This window comes from Prosopis cineraria, unplaced genomic scaffold (genome assembly GCF_029017545.1).
Source record: "Prosopis cineraria cultivar Desert tree isolate PC_DT_omini unplaced genomic scaffold, ASM2901754v1 PC1, whole genome shotgun sequence".
Classification (NCBI taxonomy): domain Eukaryota; kingdom Viridiplantae; phylum Streptophyta; class Magnoliopsida; order Fabales; family Fabaceae; genus Prosopis; species Prosopis cineraria.
This window is the reverse complement of record NW_026555332.1, coordinates 57,503,050-57,528,732: the sequence shown is the minus strand read 5'-3', so window position 1 is coordinate 57,528,732 and position 25,683 is coordinate 57,503,050. Positions and strand designations below refer to the sequence as shown.

The 25,683-nt window shown below is 32.6% G+C and overlaps 4 protein-coding genes and 1 non-coding gene across 6 annotated transcripts; 1 reads left to right on the top strand and 4 right to left on the bottom strand.

Annotated features, from left to right (window-relative positions):
* Positions 1–312: 312 nt before the first annotated feature.
* On the bottom strand, positions 313–5,700 carry LOC129295981 (protein disulfide-isomerase like 2-1-like). The gene is made up of 11 exons (XM_054934583.1): positions 5,483–5,700; positions 4,573–4,657; positions 4,386–4,483; positions 4,162–4,217; positions 3,390–3,507; positions 3,178–3,205; positions 2,988–3,079; positions 2,734–2,890; positions 2,521–2,645; positions 2,256–2,355; positions 313–695 (listed from the first exon to the last, which is right to left on the bottom strand). Exons 1-11 carry the CDS (start codon positions 5,635–5,637, stop codon positions 627–629), a joined length of 1,083 nt encoding a protein of 360 aa, XP_054790558.1. The 5' UTR covers positions 5,638–5,700; the 3' UTR covers positions 313–626.
* An 891-nt stretch (positions 5,701–6,591) lies between these two features.
* On the bottom strand, positions 6,592–6,663 carry TRNAP-CGG (transfer RNA proline (anticodon CGG)). The gene has a single exon. It is a non-coding gene; the product is annotated as a tRNA-Pro (tRNA).
* Positions 6,664–10,524: 3,861 nt separating this feature from the next.
* On the bottom strand, positions 10,525–13,256 carry LOC129292130 (GTP-binding protein SAR1A-like). Of its 2 annotated transcripts, XM_054929664.1 has the most exons (4): positions 12,925–13,256; positions 12,029–12,160; positions 10,903–11,261; positions 10,525–10,814 (listed from the first exon to the last, which is right to left on the bottom strand). In XM_054929664.1, the coding sequence occupies exons 1-3, from the start codon at positions 13,051–13,053 to the stop codon at positions 10,941–10,943; spliced, it is 582 nt and encodes a 193-aa protein (XP_054785639.1). In that variant the 5' UTR covers positions 13,054–13,256; the 3' UTR covers positions 10,525–10,814; positions 10,903–10,940. The 2 variants fall into 2 exon arrangements, with proteins under 2 accessions (XP_054785639.1, XP_054785631.1); XM_054929656.1 differs by having other exon boundaries at positions 10,708–11,261.
* Positions 13,257–14,382: 1,126 nt separating this feature from the next.
* On the top strand, positions 14,383–15,240 carry LOC129291669 (universal stress protein PHOS32-like). The gene is made up of 3 exons (XM_054929151.1): positions 14,383–14,574; positions 14,688–14,794; positions 14,902–15,240. The coding sequence occupies exons 1-3, from the start codon at positions 14,406–14,408 to the stop codon at positions 15,121–15,123; spliced, it is 498 nt and encodes a 165-aa protein (XP_054785126.1). The 5' UTR covers positions 14,383–14,405; the 3' UTR covers positions 15,124–15,240.
* A 3,923-nt stretch (positions 15,241–19,163) lies between these two features.
* LOC129285982 (calreticulin) lies at positions 19,164–22,992 on the bottom strand. Its single transcript, XM_054922008.1, has 14 exons — positions 22,761–22,992; positions 21,590–21,697; positions 21,290–21,482; positions 20,949–21,207; positions 20,796–20,852; positions 20,671–20,718; positions 20,506–20,592; positions 20,372–20,429; positions 20,163–20,230; positions 19,972–20,067; positions 19,838–19,885; positions 19,672–19,701; positions 19,500–19,592; positions 19,164–19,411 (listed from the first exon to the last, which is right to left on the bottom strand). The coding sequence occupies exons 1-14, from the start codon at positions 22,975–22,977 to the stop codon at positions 19,400–19,402; spliced, it is 1,374 nt and encodes a 457-aa protein (XP_054777983.1). The 5' UTR covers positions 22,978–22,992; the 3' UTR covers positions 19,164–19,399.
* Positions 22,993–25,683: the final 2,691 nt, after the last annotated feature.

Sequence of the window (25,683 nt, the reverse complement as noted above, 5' to 3'; positions counted from 1 at the left end):
TTAAATATGGAATTCAAATGTTCTATTCTTTTGGAATTGTTTGCTATAGAATATAAATTTGGTTTGACTTCTATTTGCTTTAGAATTTCTTTAGGATTTGCTATGATTTGTTGCATTCCGAGGAGGAAGAGAATGATGATGGGTATTTAGGGATATTTTAGTATTTTAGTAATATAATTACCTATATAAAACAAAAAATATATAATCATTCCATCCCCATACCTAACACATTTTTTAAGCTCACTCTCTTATACCTATTCTTATACCTATTCCCATTCCATCAAAAGTCATTTCACTATATCAAACAGGGCCTAAACTAAAAGTTCATTTCAATAGAGATCCCATGCCGGTACCAGTAAGCCCAGAATGGAAAATTGTACAAAACCATCTCCGTTTTAACCTCAAGTCATCCTAACAAGTTTGTAATACGATTTCCCAGATGGAAGATCTGTTGTTTTGCTTCACTTTCTATAACTCAATACATGTTCACTGCGAACAACTTGCATAAACAATGTGAATTTGGTATAAATTGGACCAAAAAGGCCCAACTACTCAGGAACTAAAAAAAAAAAAAAAACCTCTAAGCAGAAATTCAGTCAATAGCTCTTCCAACTTTTAACACCAGATCAAGCAACAAACGTAGACAAGACGTTCTTCTTGAGAGTGAGCTCATCTGCCTTGGCAGGGCTGACTGACTGCATCAAGAAACCAACAAAGTTCAAACATACTTTGAAAAAAAATCCAAATTAAGACGTCAAAATTGATCACTTATCGTCAAATGCCAGTTAATGAAAAAAATTTACAGTCCAAACTATTTCCCCTACTTGAGAATTCGTTGCTGCTTTCGTATTATTGACAATTCTTAGCTAAACCTCTCTCATCTATAATTTGTGCTTAGTTGATTACTATAATCACCAGATCCTTGCCTCTAACTTCCAACAAACAAATATGACAAAAACAGCACTATAATGTAACTAGCAAGTAGGAGGATATTTAGCAGCTCCAAATTCCAATATTTGCCACGGGTGTTTTCACCGCAGCGTGACATAACCCAGAATTCAAGCGGATAGTACAGGAAAAGTTGGTTGGTTAAAATGACTAAAGGTCATTACGAGTTCCACTATAAATTTCTTTGGACCGAGCTCCAAAACCCAAAAAAAAAAAAAAAAAGTCCTGTGAAATTCAAAAATCATAATTAAGTACCTTGAGACTTCAGTGAAATTTAAAATTGAGGTAAAAAAACAATAATACATCTATTAAACATATATACATTATATCAAGTCAAATAATTTACAAATACTTCATCAGCAATTTATAATTATAACTTCAACTTTTTACAACTGTAACTTCACATATCTCATAATTAAACTAATCAGTTTAACTATTAAATATATGAAGTTATAGCTGTAAAAATTTAAAATTATAGTTGTAAATTACTGATGAAGTAATCATAATATCAAACTTTGTTAGTAATTCATAAATGTTTCACTATTGGATATGTGAGGTTACCGTTGTAAAAAGTTGAAATTATAGTTATAAATTATTGATGAAGTAGTAAAAAGTTGAAATTATAGTTGTAAATTATTGATGAAGTAGTAAAAAGTTGAAATTATAGTTGTAAATTGTTGATGAAATAGTTGTAAATTAATTATTGAGAAAACATATCTTTTGATTCCTGCACTTTGTTCGTGTTTTGTTATAGGTCCCTACATTTTTTTTTTGAGTCCCTACGCTTTCATTTTCCAGTATTTTAGGTCACTAAATGAACAAAATGAACAAAGTATAGAAACCTTAGATAAACGTAAAACACCAAAAGAAGGTGCAAAAACCTATAGCAAAATACGAGTAAAGTGCAAGGACTAAAAGGCATGTTTTTTCTTAATTATTTGATTGATGTAATGTATGTTTTATAAGGATATCATTGTCTTTATAGCTTAATTTCAAATTACACTCAGATCCCAAAAGACTTAACTGTGGTTTTCAAATTTTATGAGACTTAGTAAATAAGTCTACTCTACAGAATCTATGCATAATTTTCCAAAAAAAAAGCATCGATTTTAACATAACATTATTATTTCTGGTGTGGTTACCGCTAGTTGGAAATAACATTATATCCATTAGTCAGGAAGAAGAACCCTATCCAACATGATAAGATGAAAGCCAAGCATGCATTCAATGTGTTCAGTGTTGGGCAAACTATTTTTATGAAATTGCAATGCACATAGGAACAGGAAAAAAAAGAAGCAGCAGCAGACCTTGTCAAGTATGCGCTCAAGTCTTTGAATCTCCTTGGATGCATAGTCAACTCCTTTTTCAATGCAGTTTTTAGCAGCTTTTAAGTAGATATTGCCATATCTGGGGAAACAAACAAAAGGACAAATTTAGAGGATAAAACGCAACTTCACATTACAAGAATAGCTAGCCCCTAGTTGAACGCCACAAAGGCTTCCAAGTCAAAAATAAAATGAGGCCAAAACTTTGCAACTGGAATAAATAAAATCATAGGATTGTTCAAATGACCTTGCAGCAGAACCCTCAAGTTTCTTGGCTTCTTCCTCAAGCCGAGAATAAACCTCTTTCTTTTCATCACTAGAAGCACTCACAAAATCCTTCACCAAGCCATCCAGAGTTGGTACTATACCAGCCTATACCAAGAACAATCCAGTATTAGAAACAGAATATAATCCCCGATATATCTATCAGTAAGCATAATAGCGTATAATGTTCACCAACTTTAGAAGTAAGCTGCCCTTTCCCATCACGGCTGGTGCCACTTTTCTCATTGATAAAAGTTACAAAGTCATCCAAGTCTCGGCCACCATCATAATCTTCACCAGCTTTATTGCTCCTTGGGAAAAATTTTAGAGTTGGATAGCCACTTACACCATACCTGCAATGGATGCATCTCCAATTAGGCACATAACTCTTAAATATGATATAAACCTAGTTTAATTATGACAAACATTGAATCACACTACTGGACTCACTTCTCAGCAATATCTTTGTGTTGATCAGCGTCAATATTTGCTATTACGACATTTTCCTCTAGTTTGAATGCTGTAGCGACCTTTTCATAAGTCTGCAGAAATAGTGAGATAATTTATCACAATTGACCTGGATATTAATATAAGCAGGAGTATTCAATAATAATAATATAGAGATAGCAAATTTGCTTACAGGGGCGAGGCCTTTACAATGACCACACCTGAAACAAATCATTGTGAAATGATATTAAAATAGACAGTCTTCAAATTTCAAGTTTTTTCAGTCAATACAAGCAAAAGGATTATCCCAATTCCAAAACATTATCGCAGATCATAGCATGCTCTTTTTTCCCCCTGATTGTATTGAAATGGTCTCATCAAGGAAGACACTAAACCTATCCTTACCATGGAGCATAGAACTCAACCAGAACGTCTTTTGTTTCATCCAAAACAACCTGATCAAAGTTATCTGGAGTGAGAACCACCACACTGGATGGGACAGAAGCTATTTTCACATTGGTACCTGCATTAATAAGACCATTTGGACGTCAAAGACAGATCGAGTGCATGTCAGAAGATAAGTTGAAAAAACAAGAGATGTCATGCAGAAGTAAGAATGAAAGACAAACAACCAAGGTCTCTGAAGAATCAAACTAGACTAGAGATGTTTAAAAGGATGCAAATAAAATTTAATAACAATAATCCTTATAACATCAACATGCAGCAAATAGCAATAATCATTAGACAAAAAGTCAGAGGTTGATGCACAGTCCGCATAAAAGTGAGTCAAAATTGATGATAATTAACATTTCAATTAAAAAAAAAATCAATTTCAAGCAATTAGTTATGCTTGAACGCAACAAATTAAGTGTCTCTTTTTAAGTAGTAGCAAAAGACAAACGTAACCATCTTTAACTACCACAAAAGTAGCATGAGGTCCAAACTGCAAAAGATTGAGAGTTTACAAATTTTCTCCTCACCCCATTAACTAGGCAATTATTTGAAACTAGGTAAAAGTTTCAGCTAGAACTTATTAATTGAATGCATAAGCAGTATGCAGAATGACAACCTTGTTTTAGTGTACATGTGATATCAAGCATATAAGCCGTGAAACATAAAAGATAAACATCCAACAACAGCATAGTTCAACAAACTGGCACATATTTTAGATGAATACCTCCTTCTTTGTTTACAAAATCAGCAAGGGCTTCTGCAGTACGTGCACCTTCATACCTAAATCACAGAGAATTTGATCGTGTGGATGATCAATTCTATGAAGAATTTCAAGTTCTATGAACATAAGTTGATGAAATTCAAAGAATAGACAAAAGAGGACTCTAGCATTATTTCACATTTCATAATGAAAAAAGTTTGAGGTGACAAAAATTGCCAAGCACTCACTTCTTTGGTTCCAATGACCCATTAGGAAACCATTGAATTGTGGGATAACCAGAGACACCATATTTGCTGCAAAGGCTTTTTTGATCATCACAGTCTACCTGCAATAGGAGCCATCAATGGGTGAAACTGTGAAATCCCATTCAAACAAGAAAGGATGGGCAGCATGAGATCTAAGGACATCACCAACCTTCGCAATCAAAATGGATTTGGCTTTTTTAAAACTTGCTCCCAGTTTTTCATACTCTGGTGCGAGCCTTTTACAATGTCCACACCTGCCATGGGAAATGTTATGAGCATAGCTTCCAAAGCACCCTGAAGTATGTGCATGAAAAGCGTGGTAACAAATGGTTTGTTGAAAGAAAGGGGCAAAACCGTCTCTTCTGGTCTACATAAGAAATAAGAATGACTAAGAAGTTATATTTTACAGCTGACAGACGAGAAAAAATTTGTTTAGTTTAAGAATCAGCACAAAGCAGACGCATAGGATGCCAAAAACCACAAAATCAATTGATAGTACGTTTATGGTCCAAGAAAATGAAATTTGCAATCCCCCCAGGGGGATCAGGACAGCATAACAAGAATTAACGAGGCAAGGATTTATATTTCTGAAAAGAGCTAAAATTATCAACAATTCGTTCCTGTTATGATCACAGCACCCCTGAAATGCAGTGTGAGCGACAAGAACGTAAAAAGGGGGAAAAAAACAACGACAACGACATAAATACCATACTATGCAATAAGAATCGTAGAAAATTGCATTATTCCCTGATATCACTTGAAGACTAATTAATCATGTACTTGAACCGCATTAAACAATTACGTAGAGATCACAATCCACTAGTTGCGATTCGAGCATACTCAATCTTATTAGCTACAGATCTCCCGTGAAATAAACGCGACCCACAAACTAATCAAATTCTAAATCCATCAGCTCAGCATCAAGACGTTAAAAAACGAAAATAAAAAACAAATCCTTGATAATATTCAGGGATAAGATAAAAACCGTCAACCGAAATACAATAAATTCCAGAAACAAAAACAGCGATTTAGACATAATTGAAGTACAGCTCAATTTATTGGGAGAGATATTTGCATACCACGGAGCGTAGAACTCGACAAGAGCGGCGCGATCTTGGCCAACTTCTTGATCGAAGTTGGCCTCCGTCAGCACGACGACGTCGTCGGCCGAAACCGATGAGACGAATACAAGAGCTAGTGCCCCCAGAGCAAACCAAATGCTGAAGCTCGACATTGTTACCTGCTCCCTCTTCGATGAATGCAAGTGTGATCTGTCCTTTGTGCCTCTGGCTCTCAGGTCTTACGTTTCCGATTTATACTTTTTTTTTTTCAAAAAAACATTATTGCCTAATGACGTACTCCTCCTAATACTATCAATAATTTCACACATTTCAATAAAAATTAATTTTTTATATTATAAAAAATTGATATATATTTTTATTTTTATCATTCAATTGATTTTAACCATAATAGTAGCAAGAATCGGATTCTAACCCATAAACATGTAAGACTAGATTTGAAGGTCTATATTGTAAAATCCAAAAACAAAAAGTTTTCAGCATGGCCTGGTTCTTCATCAAGGTTTGAAGGCAATATTTTGTTGATTTTTATGTTGATAAGGAGAAGAACATTGTTATCAAAAGTAGTTACACCAACACTAAATATGTAACCATGACCTTTGAACTAAAACCCTAGCATCTTCGAACTTCTTTACCTATGACCTTCAAACTCAGACAAAGAAATTGATATGCAACTCACATGATGATCAACAACACTAATAAGGTTGTGACATGCAATGAGGGATGACGTTTGACAGATGATGGAGCTCAACAGAAGTTGTCAGTGATGTTAGAGATAACAAGTAAGATTAGTGACAATGAGAAGGAACGTCTAAAAATAAAGTTAAGATAAAAAAAATTTAGAAAAATAAAATTTTCCTTATCCTCATCGAAAGAATTCAAATTCCACTCTCTTCTTTGAAATTTGATATCCAAGCAATTAAATTCTTGCCAACCAAACCAAAGAATTTTCTCTTTCCCCTACCTTTTCCTAAGTCTAAATTCTAACCAACCAAACGAGCCCTAACAGTAATTGTAGAAAAATCATCCATGACCGTGCAGGCGATGGAGAGCTGAAAGTGAAACTGAAAATAAGGGAACTAATTAAGATAAAAATAATGGCTTAAAAGGGGGCGTTGCGAGAATCGAACTCGCGGCCTCTCGCACCCGAAGCGAGAATCATACCACTAGACCAAACGCCCGATCATTGAAGGGGTAATTTATTATTAATATAACATCATCGTCAACGTGGTGGTTGATCGTACCAGTAATATTTGCCCAAATATTTAATCTTCGAGAAAGTGAATATTGTATGCCTCAAACTGCAACAAAAGTTTGTAAAATAGTGGTGATGAACAGGATTTTCGTTCTTTTTTCAAATTTCCTTGTGATTTGTATTTTTTTTTTCAACTTACATATACAGTAAACAAGGTTAAATTACTTTGAAAAGTTAATGAATTGTTTAATATACTAAAAAAAATTAAGAAGTTATCCTGGATTGTAAAATGAAGTTCATGAATAAACGGTACACAAATTAGGAAATGAAATATTAAATTAGCTAATAAATCAAATACTGCCTTCAGAATCTACTTCTTATTATATGACGCTTACTCTAAAGGTTCTTTATTTTATAATATAGGACACTTGATGAAACTATTATTTTTTTAATATTATATATATATATATATATATTTAAACTTATTAATTATTAAAAAGAATGTAATGTATATGTAAAAAAAAATTCATTTAAACAAAGAAAAAAATAAAAATTTATTCTATTTTTAAACAAGCTAATAAATGTAACCATATCTCTTTGATTTTGATAAAATAATTAAAAGTGTTTTATAATAAAAATTGGATAGAGTAAATAGTTAACAACAACTTAACAGGAACCAAAATCAGCATAAGTTCTTGGGCTCTGTAGCAGTAATAATTAGAATAGTTTTTCATAATTCATTGTAGGCCGTTTATAATTAACCCGAGGCAATTGCGTATCAGGGACCCGCAAAATTGTGGCGCAGTACAATCTTTAAGCAAGAGGCACGAGATGGAAACCCAGCCTTGCTTTGTTAGTACGTTTGGAAGTTTATGATTAACTGAAAAAAATGATAATTAATGAAATGAAACTAAATAAAATAAAATAAAATTTTTCATTGTTTGAAAAAATTTTTCGGTAAAACATTGTTTGGAAGTTTTAAAATACAAAAGAAATAGTTGTTCATTACCATTATTTGAAAATTATTATAAAATGAATAAAACGAAGCGGTTTAAAATTCTTTTTTTCAAATATTATCTATATGACTAAATTTAAATGCCCATTAAATAATTATAATATTTATGTAACAAAAAATAATAATAATTAAAATTAACGATTAAACAATATATTCAAAAATTAAAAATAAAAAGAGAAACAAATAACATAGCTATTTAAGTAAATATTTTTATTGCACATGAAAAAAACACAACAATTGTAGTGTTAAAAGGCACGACAGAGAGAGATATGACGAGGAGGACGGGATAGCTATATACTATGACTGAATGTCCAATCAATTCAATCTTGCCCAAAGCGTTTGGGCACATGAGGACAAACATTGACAAGGTCAAACCTTGTCTTCTGCCCCTGTACAAATTTTTTTATTTTTTAAATTTTTTGTTAATAATATTTATCTTATTGCATTGTTTTTTATTAAAAATTAACATGAATTATATTATTTTTATGATGTTTTAAACACTTTTTATCATTACAATTTTTTTAAAATTCTTTCAAAATTTAACACTTATTTTTAACTTATTATTATGTAAAAATAATTGACAATTGTTGCTCATTTGAACTTTTAAAAAAATATTTTTGATTTTAATATTAATTTTATGAAGAATATATTTTAAATAACAATAATAAATTTTCAAAGAAAACTCTTTTATATATTTTTTAAAAAAAATACTTGTAAAAATTTTTTTGAATCAATCAGTTTAGCCTAGGGCCCAAGTACACATTGGGTTGAAGTAATGTCTGACCCAACCCTACTCATATGTAACCTTAGCAAGAGACGAGAGAGATGGCCAGACAATGGAAATAACATGAATATTTTTTTTATTATAATAGGAGGGTGGAAAAAATTTTATAAATAAAATAATTATACAGTGCCACTCCATCCTTCACCTCCCAATTTGAGGAGACAAAAAATATTAAGTTATGAATGACCAAAGAAGGCTTTAAAAGCCCTTCCTTACCATTTCATCATTCTTTAAAAAAAAAAAACTCACAACCAATAACTTATGTCATTTAACCATTAATTCCATTCCTCCTTAAAAAAAATTTCCAAGCATAGTGTATCCGCCAAATTGCATAATACTTTCAATTTTAAAAAAGAAAAGACCAAGATAGCAACTAGAGTTTTTATATAGATAGATTGTACTAAATCTTAAATCTGCCTCATCTCACTTTCTCTCTCATTACATTAACATTTAAAATGAATTATTATGAAAAACGTTTTGGGTTACTTGGAAAAAATATCCAAAATTTTTCTTTGGGATTCATCGAGTATGAATAAAAAATCTTACCTTCTATCTTAGAATTGCATTACTTCAGATAAAAAAGATGATGGTTTTACACAACAAATATCAATGTAATAAACCCATTATTTTCATGGTTGTTAAACCTAATTCTTGTTCTGACACCTGGAATAACATATGTAAAGTTGGGAATAAGTTTATGTCCCAGGCTAATTAAAAAGTGGCTAGAGATGACTAGATATCATTCTAGTATGATAAATGTTCCCCCCTCCCTAACCCTCTTATTAGATATACTTTCCATAGTGATAGTCCCAACTCTATTCTTCACACTTGAGTCTCGAATTCCAAAATATCATAGGTGGTTGGAACTTTGATCTTTTAAAACGCTATCTCTATTTCCATGTCATTAGATAGATTGTACTTATACAACCTCCAAGCCTCTTCTAACAGTAACTTCTCTATTAAATCTATAGAGTCCCCAAAGGATCAAAATCAATCTGAAATGTGGTCCAAAATTTAAAAATGGCCCACCTATGAACAAATTGAATTCTTCCTCTAGAAAGCTGGTTGAGAGCGTCTTTAAACAAACTACATGTGTACTAATAGAAATGCTCTATAACAACAACCTTGCCTTATGAGTTGTAACTCCATTGACTCTTCTATTTATATTTTTCATGATTGTAAGGAAGCTAAAGAGATATAAAAAAATTCAGTGAATCCTACAAAATTTAATACTTTTTTCTATCTTGATATGCTTTTTCTCTCATGATGTGTAAAACTAGATAACTTAGAATGCTAAGAACGAAACTAGTAGTTTGATTACAAGAAAAATTCCTTGATAGAGACTTTTTCCCGAGCATGTTAGAATATATGGAAAGCCAGATGTCAAAACATCTATTCTAAAAATGATATTCTGAAAAGTGACATTACCTTATCCACTCAACAGATAATCAATGATATGAAGCTTCAATCTAAAATCAACCAATTGAACAAAAAAGGCAACAGATTCGAAGCTGAATGGAACCCTCTTAAACTTGGTTGGATAAGACTTAGACATTATTGGCTCTGTTACTACTTGGTGCTACCACTTGTGAGGATATTATTAGAGATGACAAAGGAAATTAGAGCAAGGAATTTTCCAAGAACTTTGGATACTATCTCAGTACAATAGCTGAACTCTTGAGAATTTTAAAAGGCCTCAATCTATGTTGGAATAAGAATCTATTTAAAATTAACGTCTACTCAGATTCCATAGAGTTTATCACTTATTAACAATATCAACTATGATAACCATCCTCTCTCCCCAATTATCAAAGATATCAGGGATTTCATTATGAAAAACTGGGTGATAACTTTTGACCATATTTATAGGAAAGCCAACAAATGTGCTAATCCTTTAACCCATAAGAAGTTTTATCATCATTTTAATATTTGTATCTTTGATAAACCACCCCTCAACTCTAACAGCCTCATGATATAGACCTCACTAGATATTAGTTTCTTGCACAGTTGTACCGTAGTCTCGTATTAAAAAAAATATTATTATAATATGCTAAAACTGGCTCTTAATGTACTGAGTTATAAATGTTTAAAATGCCCATACCCAAATAGTATTTTTATATGTTTTCCAAAAAAAAAAAAAAAACAGTAGCAGACAAAAGTAAAGCCATACCGCTCCTACTCTACAGCAGCGACAAGCTACCAGCCAACCATGTGTTTACTGCAAAGCACAATGAGTTCATCAATTAAGGCTTAATGGGCCCCACGCATTCTTTCATGAATCATACAGAGGTGGTCTTTGTCTCTTTTTCCCCCCGCCAAAGATAAACTTTGTACGACACTGCAATTTCTTTTGTTAAGGGCAATTTTGTAGGAACACCACCTCCAACTGACGACAAGAGAAAAACAAGGCAGTAAAAACAGGATACCGAGGCCAGCCCTTCTGATCTGACAGCAGCGGATGGACTCATTTGATGTACTGAGAAAGCCATTTGAAGCCATCTCCGTAACCCATTTTCCTCACAATACTGCACATGAAAACCTCCATGGGACGCACATTTGAGTCCGCCATGCTAACCTTACCCTTGCCGGTGGTGAAGTTGGACAGCCCTAAGTGGTAACGCAGCTCATCTTCTGAGGCAGCATATGGTATATCAATCTTGTTTCCAAGAATAAGGAATGGCACGTTCGCCAATGCCTCGTCCGACAGCAGAGCATCCAATTCTTTTTTTGACTCGGCAAATCTTTCCTTGTCAAATGCATCCACCAAATATACCACTGCATCCACCTACAATATCAGACAATGATCACACTTTTGATATCATTAAACTCATAACGGATGCGTAAGAAAGCAAAAGAGTCAGGCTACTAAGCACAATTATCAGGAGAGAACTAAAAAAGGAAACATCCGGCTAATCGCAAAGACTGGTGAATGACGTCTGCCTCCCATGAGTCATTATCAGAAAGAAATGACGTTTTATTTAGCTGGGGATAAAAGAGATGCTTTACCTTTAGAAGAGTAGGACAAATGCAAAACTCCATGAAAAAAATGTAAAACAAACCAGAAAATCAGATAAACATGATAAACGCCATCAGCAAACTCAAACATACTATGTCTGCCTCCCATGGACCAGGTAGATATAGATGTTCATACAATGTTTAGCTAGGACTCGGAAGGTAGAGTTTCAGAACTGCATTTAACTATTTAAATAGACGCCATTTTTACAACATTTTATGGAAAAATTTAAAACTTACATAGCTTAATCCTAAACTTGGTAACTCCAGTATTGAATATAGGAAGATGACTTTATCCCTAGCAAACAGCTAGACCTAAAAGTTCACAAATTCAGAGTGTTTTTTCGGCCTGAAACAAATTCAGAGTAAAGCATCTGGACCAGCTATAAATTGCCTGTGCAATGAATAGTGAGACGGCGACTGCAAATTCATAAAATAAAATGTCCAAAAGAACAATACATCAAGGCCCTTTCTTTCTGGTCTGAAATTCAAAGCCATATTTTAATAATATTTTTTCACCAAAACATTATATTCGTGCACCTTGGCATAGTAATCTTTCCAGACTCTCCGAGCAATCTGGTGACCCCCAAGATCAAAAGCTTTGAACTTGATCTTCCCAATACTCAACTCTTCCGATGTGGGATACTGTGTTGGCTGATGCTGGACTAATCTCTGCCACAGAAATTCTCATAATAAAGATGTTATGTCAAGACATCAATAGCAGGAATACAGACATAGAACATGGTAATGCCCGGAAGCCACCAACTGTGAAATATATATTTGATGTCATAATGAAGACAAAACATTTCATGAACTATGGTAAAGTAGAGAAGCTACCAGCTTGAAATAAAAGCATAGCTACGTTTCTTCCCTTTTGGGCAAATAAAAATATTTATTTGATATAACTAGAAAGCGTATCTACCAAATGTTCCCAGTGGTACTACTCAGAAGGGAAAATCTTTTCTCAGAAAAATACAATAGAAAATGGGATTAATTTCCACCAACAGATAATATTGTCGCAAGTTCTTTTGGGAAAAATTATCGCTATATGTGCCTAGGGCATTATACGGAATGGGGGAAAAAACAATGACAATTCCATCTAAAAACCTTAATGTCTTCTGAAGGCTTTCCTGAACCGAACATTTCCCGGCCAAAAGCCCTGACTACAGGGGCATGATACTTAAAAGAAGCGCGGTTATATTTTACAATAAACAAATTGTGGGGCAGATTTCAAACATAACATATAATTTGCTAGGATTGCCCTATCTCTTTCGTCTCCTTCTTCACGAACTGAATAGCATCTCCAGAGAGAGAGAAAAGGAAAGCAAGAAAGAAAAAGACTCAACCCTAATCCCTATTGACGAATAAACATAAAATAACGGAAGAGATTTCAAAAGTCGAAAGCAGGGATTGAATGGAACCAGAAATGAACAAACCTCGTCTTTGAGCATATGAAGTAATGTGGTTTTGCCTGCATTGTCGAGCCCCAAGAATAAGATCTTGGCCTCCTTCTGCCACAATCCAAGCGATGCTAGAATGCCATAAAACCAATCGAAAATGAACATGGCCTCTATCGATTTATTGAATCGATCTCACTACAATTCAGCCCCAATAAATATCACCGCCTGATGGCTGAAGCAAAGGGCAAGTTTTCAGAAAGAGAACAAGATCTAACCCCAAAAACAGAGTCTAGATAGGGAGCGAGCGAGGGATGGATGGAGAAGTTACACTAGGGTCTGGTTGCTGAAGCAAAGTGGCATCTGGCCAATTCGGATCCTAAATTGTAAAATCTGGACCGTCCATGTATGAATGGACAGCTTTTTAATAACGAAATATTTTTATAAAACGAACATATTAATGTAATGGACATAATTTATTCATGGTAAAAAAAAGGGACGTAATTTATCGTTAAAAAAAAACCTGTAGACATATAATTCATAAAAAATATGTTCGCTTTTAGACTCTGTACAATGCATATATAATAAGTATCTATAGTTTGTAATAAAAAATTATTATATTATATTATAGTTTGTAATTAAACCAAACACCCAGTAGCCACGCGCTTCCAACCCCTCTCCTAGCCATTCACTCCTTTGGATCTATAGTTTTTGGCAAAATCACCGAAATTTCTTTTATCTAGCTTGGTGACTTGGTGTTAAAACTCAGCAAATGAAATTCATTTCCTCCATGTCACTGTACTGTTCATCAAGATATAAAATAGATACTCCAATAGTTTACTCATGTTTCTTTTTAAAAACGTGAATTGTCTTATTCTACTTCTGTTTTTACTGTTAAGTTTTGAACCTTCAATTTTGTATTTCTGTTTTATTTGTTAATATAATTGCTCTTTTATATAAAAAAAAAAAAAGAGTAAAGCGAGGGAGTAATGCTATTATATTGTTTAATATTGATGTTTTTAATAATTAATAATTTACTTTTAAAAAAGATTGTAAATGTAACGAATTGAATAATAAATATTGGACGTAGGATTATTTGATCTGGATCAATGTGCATGCTATCAAATAACAAAAATAAAATATGCATATTTAAAATGAAGTGTTTGTTTGTGAATATTTAAATTTAAATTGAATACATATTTGTATACTAATTGCCATAGAAATGTTCATGCAATCTGGACAAGAAAAGCATCCTGACTTTTTTTTTTTTAAAATATAAACAAGCATCCTGACTTCAATGATGACAAAACCAAATCTTGTGGACAAACTAATTTTCCTAATTTACTCGACTACGTTTTTGTTTTTTTTTTTTGGGTTCGGCCTCAGTCAAAACTCAAAAGGCCCACTGGGTTGAAAGACCGGAAACCAGCCTGCCAACAGGTTTTAGACAAATACGAAAACTAGAATCACCTTCTTAAATGCCACTGGTCCGTTCTGAACAATCACGTCAAAACGAAGAAATGGCAGAAAAGGAGCGGCGAATCCTGGTGGCCGTGGACGAAGGAGAGGAGAGCATGTACACCCTCTCCTGGTGCATCCACAATCTCGTTTTCCCAAATTCCAACGATATACTCATTCTCCTCCACTGCAAGCCCCCTCGTCCTGTTTTTCCCGCCTTAGATGGCACCGGTTCGTATTGATCAAATCGCTCCCATGCCTTGTCTTTGCCTGTTTGTTCTTTTTTATTTTTCTGCTCCCCAGTCATATCCCGTCAGAGCTTAACCATGTGGTATTATTGTCAGGATATCTGTTCTCTTCTGATATATCGGTGACAGCGGAGAGGTGCAGCGACCGAGTGGAGAATGGTGTCGTCGAGAGAGCCCAGAAATTGTGCGTGAATCTGCAACAGGTGCGTTAGAGGTTTGATTTTGTTGTGGTTAGCGACAAAGGTGGAAACGGGAAGAAATAAGAATGCAGGAATGATGGAGTGGTAACTGGTAATGGTGGATGAAATAGGTGAAGGTGGAGACGAGAGTGGAGAACGGGGATCCGAGGGACGTGATCTGTGAGATGGCGGAGAAGCTGGGGGCTGATGTGCTGGTGATGGGAAGCCATGGGTATGGCCTCATCAAGAGGGCTCTCCTCGGGAGTGTCAGCAACCACTGTGCTCAGAACGTCAAGTGCCCTGTCCTCATTGTCAAGAAGCCTAAAACTTCGCTTCCCCCTTCCCACTCCTGATTCATTCGCTTCCTTCCTTCTTTCTCCCTCCTGTGCTGTCCTGTTTACGTTGTAATGTTTGTTTATGTTTTCCAATCCAGTTTCATTTTGAAAATAAAGCACACTCATTGTTGCTGATAGGCTGTATAAAGGGTTGGATAAAATTAAACTTTACCAAACTTAAAATCTGACCTCTTTCTTTAATATAGGCTATAAAAAAAGAAAAAAAAATTGGGTTAGCCAACTTATCTTATAATTCAGTAGGTTCAATTATAATTTAAAAATTAATAAAATCAAACTTGATTCATAAATTAAAAAATTAGTCTCATAGTTTAATACTCATTTAGTATTTTTTTAAAAGAGAGATAACAATTCATTTCATTTTGATAAATTCAATTATGATAATAAAAATAATTATAATTATAAAAAATTTATAACAATATCTAACAACAGTAAAAATTCAATTACAATTTAAAAGATTTGAATTTATAATTTCAACAACAGTAACAACAACATTCAATAAACTTCAATAATATGTTTAATGTACATTATAACAATTCAGTAACAAGTTGAATTAAAATTATATTAATAGAAGGGCGAAATGTAAATAAAAAAATAGTGTATTTAAATTTTAAACTATTTAAATACATTAAAAATAGTTAAAATTATAGTAAAATAATTTTATAAGATTTGTTCGAACAAAGTGGTCGGAGAGCTTAGTCTCCTATTTGGTCTAATCTGAAAATTTAGTCTAATCTTTATTCAAGTTGGATTGAGTAAGACAATACAATCAAATATTTGCACAAGGTTAATCACTCAGCATTAACTTACTCTCTCCATTTTTATTTATAAAAAAAAACTATCATTTTTAGCTTGTTTTTTTTCATATAAACAAAATTATATTTTTCAATAGACATTTATTGCAAGCTTTTTAAATTACTCCTTATAATTTTATCATTTAAAATTATAAAAAATAATTAATGAAAGATTAATCAATACAATTAATAAAAAATATTATAATTTAATTTATTTATTTTTAAATATAATTAATATAGTTAATTAATTTTATTAAACCGAAGGGAGTATTATTTATTAGTTAAAGCCATGAGCCTATGAGCATGCCTTGCGCACCTAATCATCCACTTTGCCTCGAGGGACAAGCAGGAGATGATGATACTCCTCGGATACTTACCCTTTTTTGTTTAATCATGATTGCGTGTTAGAATTCTTCAAGATGCTTCTCGTATCTCCTGCCCTTTTTGTCAGCCGACTCGATGAGTGACGGCATTGCCATTTCTAGGAATTTACATTACAGCCGGGCATTTTTTTTTTTTTTAATGGAATGGACAGCCGTGCAATTTAGAAGAAATATATATACGGCGATTTTTTTTTCTGATAAACAAAAGTTCGTTTGGATTTTAGTTGGGTATAATAGATTATGAAAATAATTGATTAAGTGGTAGATTTTAATCATAATTGATTATGTTATAACGCAATCTGTTTGAATATTATTTTTCTAAAATTGATTTTAACAGAATTAAAGATGTTTGGATAATTTAAGTAGAATCAATTTTAGTTATATAAATTACTATATAATTTAATTTTTAAATACCAAATATCAATTTTTTGAAGATGCAAAGTTCAAATTTTATTAAGAAAAAAAAAAGAGAAAAGAAGAGAGTTTGGTTTTATTTTTATTAAATTGTGTGCTTTTTTTATAATTTTTGCTTGGGCCTGTCTTTGTAATTTTCCCCAATATTTTGGACAAGCTTCTCCGCAGAAGCTCTGATTCTTAGCTTCGGAAATAATCGATTTTTGGCCTGAAAATCGATTCTCCAAAAAAGTGGGTGTTTGGATAATTTTTTGGAGAATCGATTTTTTAGGTCAAAAATCGATTATATTTACTATCCAAACACACTGAAAGTACTCAAATAACTTTTAAAATATAAAATAATTTAAAAATATTAAAATTTTATTAAATAAATGTATTTTAATATTGTCTTTTTTCTCTCTATTTAATTTTTATCCTTCTTTCTTTAGCATATTAAATAAAATATATTTTTTAAATTTTAAATTTCTGTTTTGAAAAAATAGATTGTTAAACATATTTTATGAGATTTAATGATTTATTGATATGTGAGATTTTATCTAAAAATGTGTTATAATATATAATGAAGGGAATGTAATATTAACACGCAAATCATTATGACAAAGCATTAGAGTTTAAAACCGTTAAAAGTGGTGAAATTTTAAAGCCAAGGTTTCTATTATAACGAGTTAAAAACTAGCGAAAACGAATACACGATTTCAGTTTTTTTTCTTTTCTTTTTTTTTTAAGCTCACGGCGTGGCAATATGGATGAGGTTCAACTTCACATTAATGCTACCAAGTTAGCATTACTTACTCTTTTCATTTAAAAATATAAAATATTTTTAATTGAATATCACTTCTTAATAAAGTAATTACATATTTTTTAACTAATCTTATCTTTTTATATTTACCGTTATTAAATACCTTACAATAAATATAAAGTCATTATTAATAAGAGCACTTTTAAAAAAAATAATAATATCTCAAAAGATTAAAAATGTCTTATATTTTTTAACATTTAACTCTTTCTTCTTCCTTTTTAAACCTAAATTCCAAATACATTTTAAACTAAAATTTTACAAATTAAAGTGTATAAAACTTGAACTTTGAGACCATCTCACTTTTAAATATTTAAAATTAATTTTCTTAACTTTTAACTTTTTGTCAAAACCCTCTATCATAAATTAATTTTGTTATATTATTAATAGAGTTTCTTATGTCATATTAAGAAAAATCATATAAAGCTTACATGATTATTTATGTAAGCAAATAATTAATGTATAAAAATTATATTATTTTTAAATATTTAATTTTGTATTAGTTTTATTCATTTTTTTGTTACGAATGGTTTATAGTTTTTTATATTAAAAAATAAATTTTTATTTATATAATTTTATGAACGACAGCTTTTAATGTTTTTTTTCATTTGTTTAATATAAAAATATATTTTAAATAATAAAAAATAATAAAATTATAATTTTTTTAAATTATATTAAGAGTGAATAATGAGAATAAAATCACTCAACTAAAAAAATAAAAATATTATCATATGCATTAAAAGTAAAAGATTTATTTTCCTGACATTTTTTAAAAAATTTAATATTAAAAAACATAAGACATTTCGAAATTCTTAAAATGTAATTTTTATTTTTTAAAAAATACTCATATTAAATAAATTACTTTATAAAATTTTAGGACAAAATATTTTATTAAATAAAAATAAATATAAAAAAATAAAATTAATTTAAAAATAAATAATTATTTTATTAGGGATAAAATTTAATTAAAAATGTTTTATATTTTTAAATAAAAAAAAGTATATAGTGTTGTCTCACCTTAAATTAAATTAAAAATTAATAAAAATATTTTTTCACGTCACGTGCTATCAGTATTTTACTAATCTGATGTGACAAATTTTACTAATAACAAAATGATATGAGGCTTTAAAAAATAAATTTTAAAAGTGATAAATAACAACCCCAAAATTTATAACTTCTTTCTTTCCTTTTTTACATTTTGTCAACTTTTTATCACTTGCAAATGGCGCTCGATCGAGTTTTCTCATAAATAATAATCACAGGTCCGCTAACAATAACAGGTAGTTTTGAAAGTTTAAATTAATTGCTCCAATACTTGTAATGATACTTTTTTAAAAATTTTGAAATTATTCATATTTTCAGAAAAATATAAATATAAAAAATTCGTACAATATTAGATCAATCAACTCAACCAATCAAATTATAATTTAAAAAATAATAACTTCAATTCTGAGGTGCGCGCCCAGGCATTCAATGAAGCAATACTACTTTCATTTGAGGACACTATGGCATGCTAAACCCGATTCGTTTCAACAGCAGAAACTCATGGAGTTCCCCAACTTCCAAACCACAGCCAAACTCGTCATCAGTTAGCTTTATCTTCAAGCTTTTGCTTGCCAATGTAAGGAATAAAAAAAGAAAGGGGGGGGGAGATTATCGAAGAAATCAATTAGAACTCAGAGAGACGTTTTTACCCTGTTCTAATATGCTGACAAAGTTAAACAGGACAGAAGATAAACCTCAACCCTTTTTTGCTTACAAGTTGCAGCGTTCCAAGGTTTGCCCCAAAAACAGAAATTCCTACCCTTAAAATCGATATGGGAAAAAAAAAACGACAATAATGAAGCACTCATGCCCTATCCTGGGAATATTGGTCGCTTGCAAACTCCTTAAAGCTCATCCTGCAAAGGCAACCCCCGAACAGAACTTATTAAAGAAATAGCAGTAAAGCATGTTTTAGAAGGGTGACATTGCTAGCAAAAAACTTACATGCGCATCCTCTTTCTTATCTTCAGCATCTTCGCCAGCTTCCGCCTCATCTCCTGCTTCATCAGTATCAGCATCCTCTTCATCTTCGTCGGCCTACAAAGGATGCAAAATTTATCAGGACCAATATAAGTGCCGATGGACTACAAATTTGAAAACCAAATATTGGGCTTACATCAGAATCGACTGGATCATCCTTTGATTCCTGGTACAACATTCAAAAGACAGGACAGCTATGTGAGGATAGAGTTCATGCTCATTCACATTAAGATCAATTTCATAAATGTTCACTTTTCTCGCGAAGCTCCTTATTAATTGAAAAATAGAAGGGAAACAATTACCTCTTCCTCTCTCTTCTTTTCAGCCTCTTCAAATGCTGCCTTCTCAGCCTGCAAAAGAAAAATCAGGCGTCAAAAAGATTCAACAATAAATTCTCCCTAGATCACAAAAGATTGAGTGAGTTAAAACTGCTTACATCCTTCTGCTTGCCCCATGTTTCTTCAGCCAATTGTTTAGCATATTCCGGATCATCAGTAATTAAGACATTGTCAAACAGCGTACCAGATTTCACCTGACAATAGAAGCAGCTCGTGTATCAAAGACTGGCTTTCATATAACTAACTCCAAAAAGAAAACACAAGTTTACTTGAAAAGTAAAGAAATTACCTGCCACAATTCAATGCCCACATACTTCAAGTTGGGGAAAACATAGAGCTCAGGATCATCCTTGAAATCTGATAAAATGTGAATTTTCAAATGTTACTACTTACTATGACCTCAAATCCACAACTGAATTATACTAGTTTGCCAAGTATCTTATGCCACTAATTAGTTTACATGATTATTACAATGGTAAAATAATGATAAAAACAGACCTGGGTTGTCAATCATTGGAGCCTTCCACTTTCCTTTGTAATTGGGGTTCTTAATTTTCTGCAGAGTTGAAGCAGCAAGGTCAGCAAACATGTCGATTCCCATGCAAACTAGATATATTAAAATTATAACAAACCTTTGGCTTCCATGGGCCCTTGTACTCAGGGTTCGCAATGGTTGGTGGTGTCCACTCACCATCTTCCTCATCATCCCAGTCCTCGGGCTGAAACAACAATTAGTCTCATCAGTAACTACACCAACAAGTGAGATATAAATAGTAGTAAACGACAGAGACAAGGACCTTCTTGGCATCAGGATCTGGAATCTCTTTTGGGATGTCATCATAACCCTGCAAACATATGGAGTCAGCATACACAACACTAGCAAGCGTAGGAAAATATCATAAGCTTTACGGAGAAGTACTACCTCTGGTTTCTTATCCTCAGGATCAGGAATATACTCTTTGTCGTCCCAATCTTCTGGCTGCAAGGATATTACAAGAAGGAATTTTCAACACCTCAAAGACCAATCTAGCAATTAAAAATGAAACACCAAACCAAGAGGCGGAAACATAGTTACTTTTTTGGCAGAAGGATCCTTGATTTTCTTCGGAGGGAGAAGATCCCAATCAGAATAGAGACTACCAGTTTGCTTCTCCACGTTATCAATAAGGATGCTATAGGTTGCATCTGGACGGAGGACAAATGTGTACACGTGAGTTAGTTGGTCAGTCTCACATGGTACATCCTTCTTTATCAAGTGATTTGTGTCATTGTATGTCAAAATAGCATGCACTTTCTTGGTGCTGTAACCACATATATCTGGACCAAACATGATACTGCCATGAAAAAGAGTTAGCAACGAAATCAGCTGAGCCAATGAACATGCAAAGAACATGCTACAGGGTATATGTCAATCACCTGTATGGAGTTTCCCCACCAAATTTCTTCTGATCAACTTCCCCACTAAGTAATTTCATGTAACCACCACCACAGTCAAGCTTCTGCTCGTGCTTAACAGAAAATTGGAAGACCAGTGTCTGATCCTTATTGCTAAATTCAGGGAACTGAGCAGAAATAGCATAAAATCTGTAGTCTTCACTTGTTTGGATACCTATGGAGAAATTAAAACAAAAGTCAAGTATCTCACTCCAGATTCTAAATCAATTAATGGAAAATTGAAGAGCACCAGAATTGATTTACAAAGATAAACTAGCTTACCTTTGTCATCAGGATCACCATTCCATTTACCAGAGGTGAAGTTCCACTCCCCAGCCAAGTTCTCATCTTTCTTCCAATCAGATTTTACCCAGCGATTTTCCCATCCATCTTTAACATTCACCCGTTAGCAAATACAAATGAAACATAGAAGTCAGAAAACAGGATATGTTGTTACCGAAAAACTAAGAAAGAAAACGAGATAGGCTCATGTACAGGAAAAAAGAATACAGATTAACCATTAGAATAAGTCGTCCTTAAAAGTATATGAATTAGATTGCATAGATTGAAATAAAGGAAAACCAAAACAACGTCAAGATAATGTGCCACCCAGATGTGTAAAGACGCATTAACAGTTAAAAATAAGTCTTACTAATAGCAGATTTAAGAAATAAACTCCTGATAGATGCATGAACCTCCGATCACATTTAATCTTTGGAGAAAAAACTACCGTCACTTATCCCATAAACGATGTTTTATGCTAAACAGTCTTCAACTTCCCACTTCAAAGTTATATAAGTCGAGTAAGGACGTGTTCCAACTTTGCAATGGTTAAAAAAAAAAACGGGGGGAAAATCGAATTAGCAATTGACAAACAACTCCTTTGAACACCCGACCAGCCCTTGATGAAATGCACACATAACCAAAAGTAGTGAGATAAAATCCAGGCTACAGTGCCCTCAAGAGCTGTTGAGTTCCTATGGAAGTGATGCTGGGGAGAATGCTTGAATACAATTTTATAAAAATTTCCCACGGACACATGAATTATATGTTAGAACCACATCAGGAGACTTCTTTAAAAAAGGACCACTTAAAGAAACGTCAGGTTACGTACAAACGAAAAGCAGACTAAAATAAAGAGACGAAACAGTCAAGATTAAATAGATCTGCAGCAAACTACCACATTTCCAGATGGACTTAAATGTCCAGTCAAGCACAAACCAAAGGCATCAGACAGATCGGCGCGAAAACAAATTAAAGTGACGGTCATGGACAGAAATAACGAAATTCGACAATTACGAAATCCGCAATAAAAAATCTAAGATCCTTAATTTTCTGGAAACGCAGGGAAAAATCAACTTCCATTCCATGATCTGCTGGGAGGAAACGGAACATAAATTAGAGTGTTTGAGTACAACTGTTACAGATAGAACATCGGAAAGGGGAACATTACCGTCAAACCGTTCCTCGAAAAAGACCTTCGCGGAAGCGATCGCCAATAAAGAAAGAAAAAGCAGAAACTGCAAATTAGGGTTACGCGCTCGGAGCGCCATGGCTGCTGATTTAAGAAATCCCGAGACAGAAGCACTGGCTTGGAGTGAGCTCCTGGGACTAATATAGGGCTCCTTTGTTCTTTCGGCCGAGTTTGAGGTGGACAATGGGGGGCGCATTGGACCAGTCGTGATGTGCCACGTAGCTTGGAATTGTCATTGGGATGATGTGGCGAACTATTATTGGTAAACTTAGTCGTTAGAATTATATGGGATCCGTAGGCTTGAAAATGGTTAATTGTTCGCGAGGATTTTAAACTTTCACCCGCGGGTCTCGTTCGATGTTAACCAATTTAGTCAGTGCATTAATGATGAAACGTTAAAATTTAAGCTAAATTCATTATTATTATTATTATTATTATTATTATTATTATTATAAACGATGGTCTGTAATTATCCAGTATATGCGTGTGTATTGAAGAACTCACATCCCATCGATACAATGTATTTAAAAAAATAAATTAATAGTTCATCACCGAAGACATCTATAGAAGTTCAGGATTTCATGAAAAAAAAAAAAAAAAAACTAGCGTTATCCCCGTGCATTGTATGAGCAAGGAATTAGTTAATTAGAGGAACTGAAATAAATTAATGATATGTTTGATTAATGAGAATAGGAATTTGAAATTAGAATTAGACCAAATTTTTTATTTAGATACATAAAAAATTTTAAATTCAGATTTAATTCGAATTGAAATCCTTTGCAAATCATAATTTTTTTATAATTTAAAATTTTCTCCATATTATAATCATTTAAAATTGTAATCATTTTAAACATTTTGTTTCCTTTACACTTGCAATGTATAATTCAATAAACTATCATTTCCTGTTTTTTCACTGACATTTGAGTTCTACTTGCAAAAGTAACAACTTCAGCTTCAAGGCAATTATATACAGCTGCACTTTGATCAGCATTCACAAATTACAAGGCCTTCCTTGTGTCGCATGGAAATAATTTTAATTTACTCTATAACAGATTGAATGTGTAAAATCATGAACACAAAAAAAAAATGGAGAAACTTAACTATAAGTCAAATGGAACGTGAAAGATGATTTTTGGAATTTAATAATTCTGGTGAAGAAAGAAAGAAAAATATACACTTCTAAAGACAACCTAATATATTAGTGATCATCTTAAAAACACTAAAAATCTCAAGACTTACAGTAGGTCATATGATGCAAATCTATGTAGCCAAATTACCAACAGACAACATGTGTCATTGAATATGAGTAAATTATTCAATAATTTTATAGTATCTGGTGGTATTAATATACTGATGTCACATACATACATACATACATACATACATACATATATGGAGCATTAAGAACGGATTAGATACATCATATTGTAAAAAAAACAGAGAGAGTTGTTGAATATAATGAAATGATATTCCAGAAAAGAACATAAACAAAGCAAATACAACTAGGCAGTGAAAGAGCTTTGGAGTATTTCATCTAACGGTGCACCAACTCCGCAATGCTTGGCTTCTGTCGCATTGCCATTGGCAGTGTTTTTTTCTATAATGTGTCCCTGCAAATAGAAACAATGCCCTATAAGTAAACAATTTGAAGGATATATACATCACCGTGAAATTGAAAGGAAACGTAGGGGGAAAAAAGAGTGAGAAAAATGAATAGTTAAATAAGAAATGCCTAGATAGGCAATCTTCTCCCACTTGGCTATCTTATCTAATTCAATTAATAAAAGAAATTGTTCTCAGTTAACAAATAACAGGCGTGCCAGAGATATTGAGCTTCAATTGATAACAAAATAGTCCCGAACTCCCTTATTACAGTTCAGTTGAATGTAAAAAATATATAAAGCTTTGATAGAATAAGTGTTTTGATTTTTATTAAAATGCGAAAAGGTTACAAATCTTGATTGAAAGTAAAAACTAACTGATAAAAGTAAAAGCTAAAAGTGTAAAATGTGAGTCTTTAATTGAGTGTTGACTGTCTCTCTTCTATATCTTCATCTTCTATTTATAATGTCAGGATGGTGGTAGCCTCTCTATTAAGACCTAGAATGTTTTGTCGAAGAATCGAAGATCCTGCAAAACTCATGATACGGTCTTTACTCAGTGTTCTTCACTTTGGGTAATTATCCCGTCTCATCGAAATACTTGAGCACAATATTCGTAAATTCCAAAATCACTCGAGATCGTGTATTCATGTGCCAATGGTCCAGTGTTCATAATTGGTGGAATTTTAGCATATTCATTCTATCATGGCTTTCGATTGAGTTCAGGGCCAGCCCATTTGTTTAAATTGGGTCTTACTCTTCAGTTACTTAGCCAAATAGTTTTATAATCTATTTGCGCGATGTTTCATATTTTAACACAAATAAAAATATTTATCAACAAAACATGTAGAGGAATAATAGAAAAAAAGGACAGTAATAGAGAAGTCATGTGATGGGTAGTAGGAAGAGGTAAGGTAAGGAAGCAGGGGAAAATATCAAGTGCATGGCTGCCAAAATGCAACTTGAAAATTGCATAAAATTCTAATTAATCCATGTGCAGCTTGAAAAACAATTAGATAACCACAAAATTGAATAAGGTGTCAGCATATAACAAAACAACCACTAATAGTTCCAGTTAATCCATGTGTAACTTGAAAATTGCATTTAATGCTGGGATTCAAACTCATTAGAGACAATGAAGAAGAAGAAGAATGCGAGATAAAGTGAAATTAAAACCGAAACTGAAATTCAAACCCATTATTTTGATTGCGGCTGATTTTTATGCTCTTCGTAAAATAAGGTTGTTATAGCTAACATTACCAATACAGCCACAATAATGCTTAGCGACAACAATGTTTTTC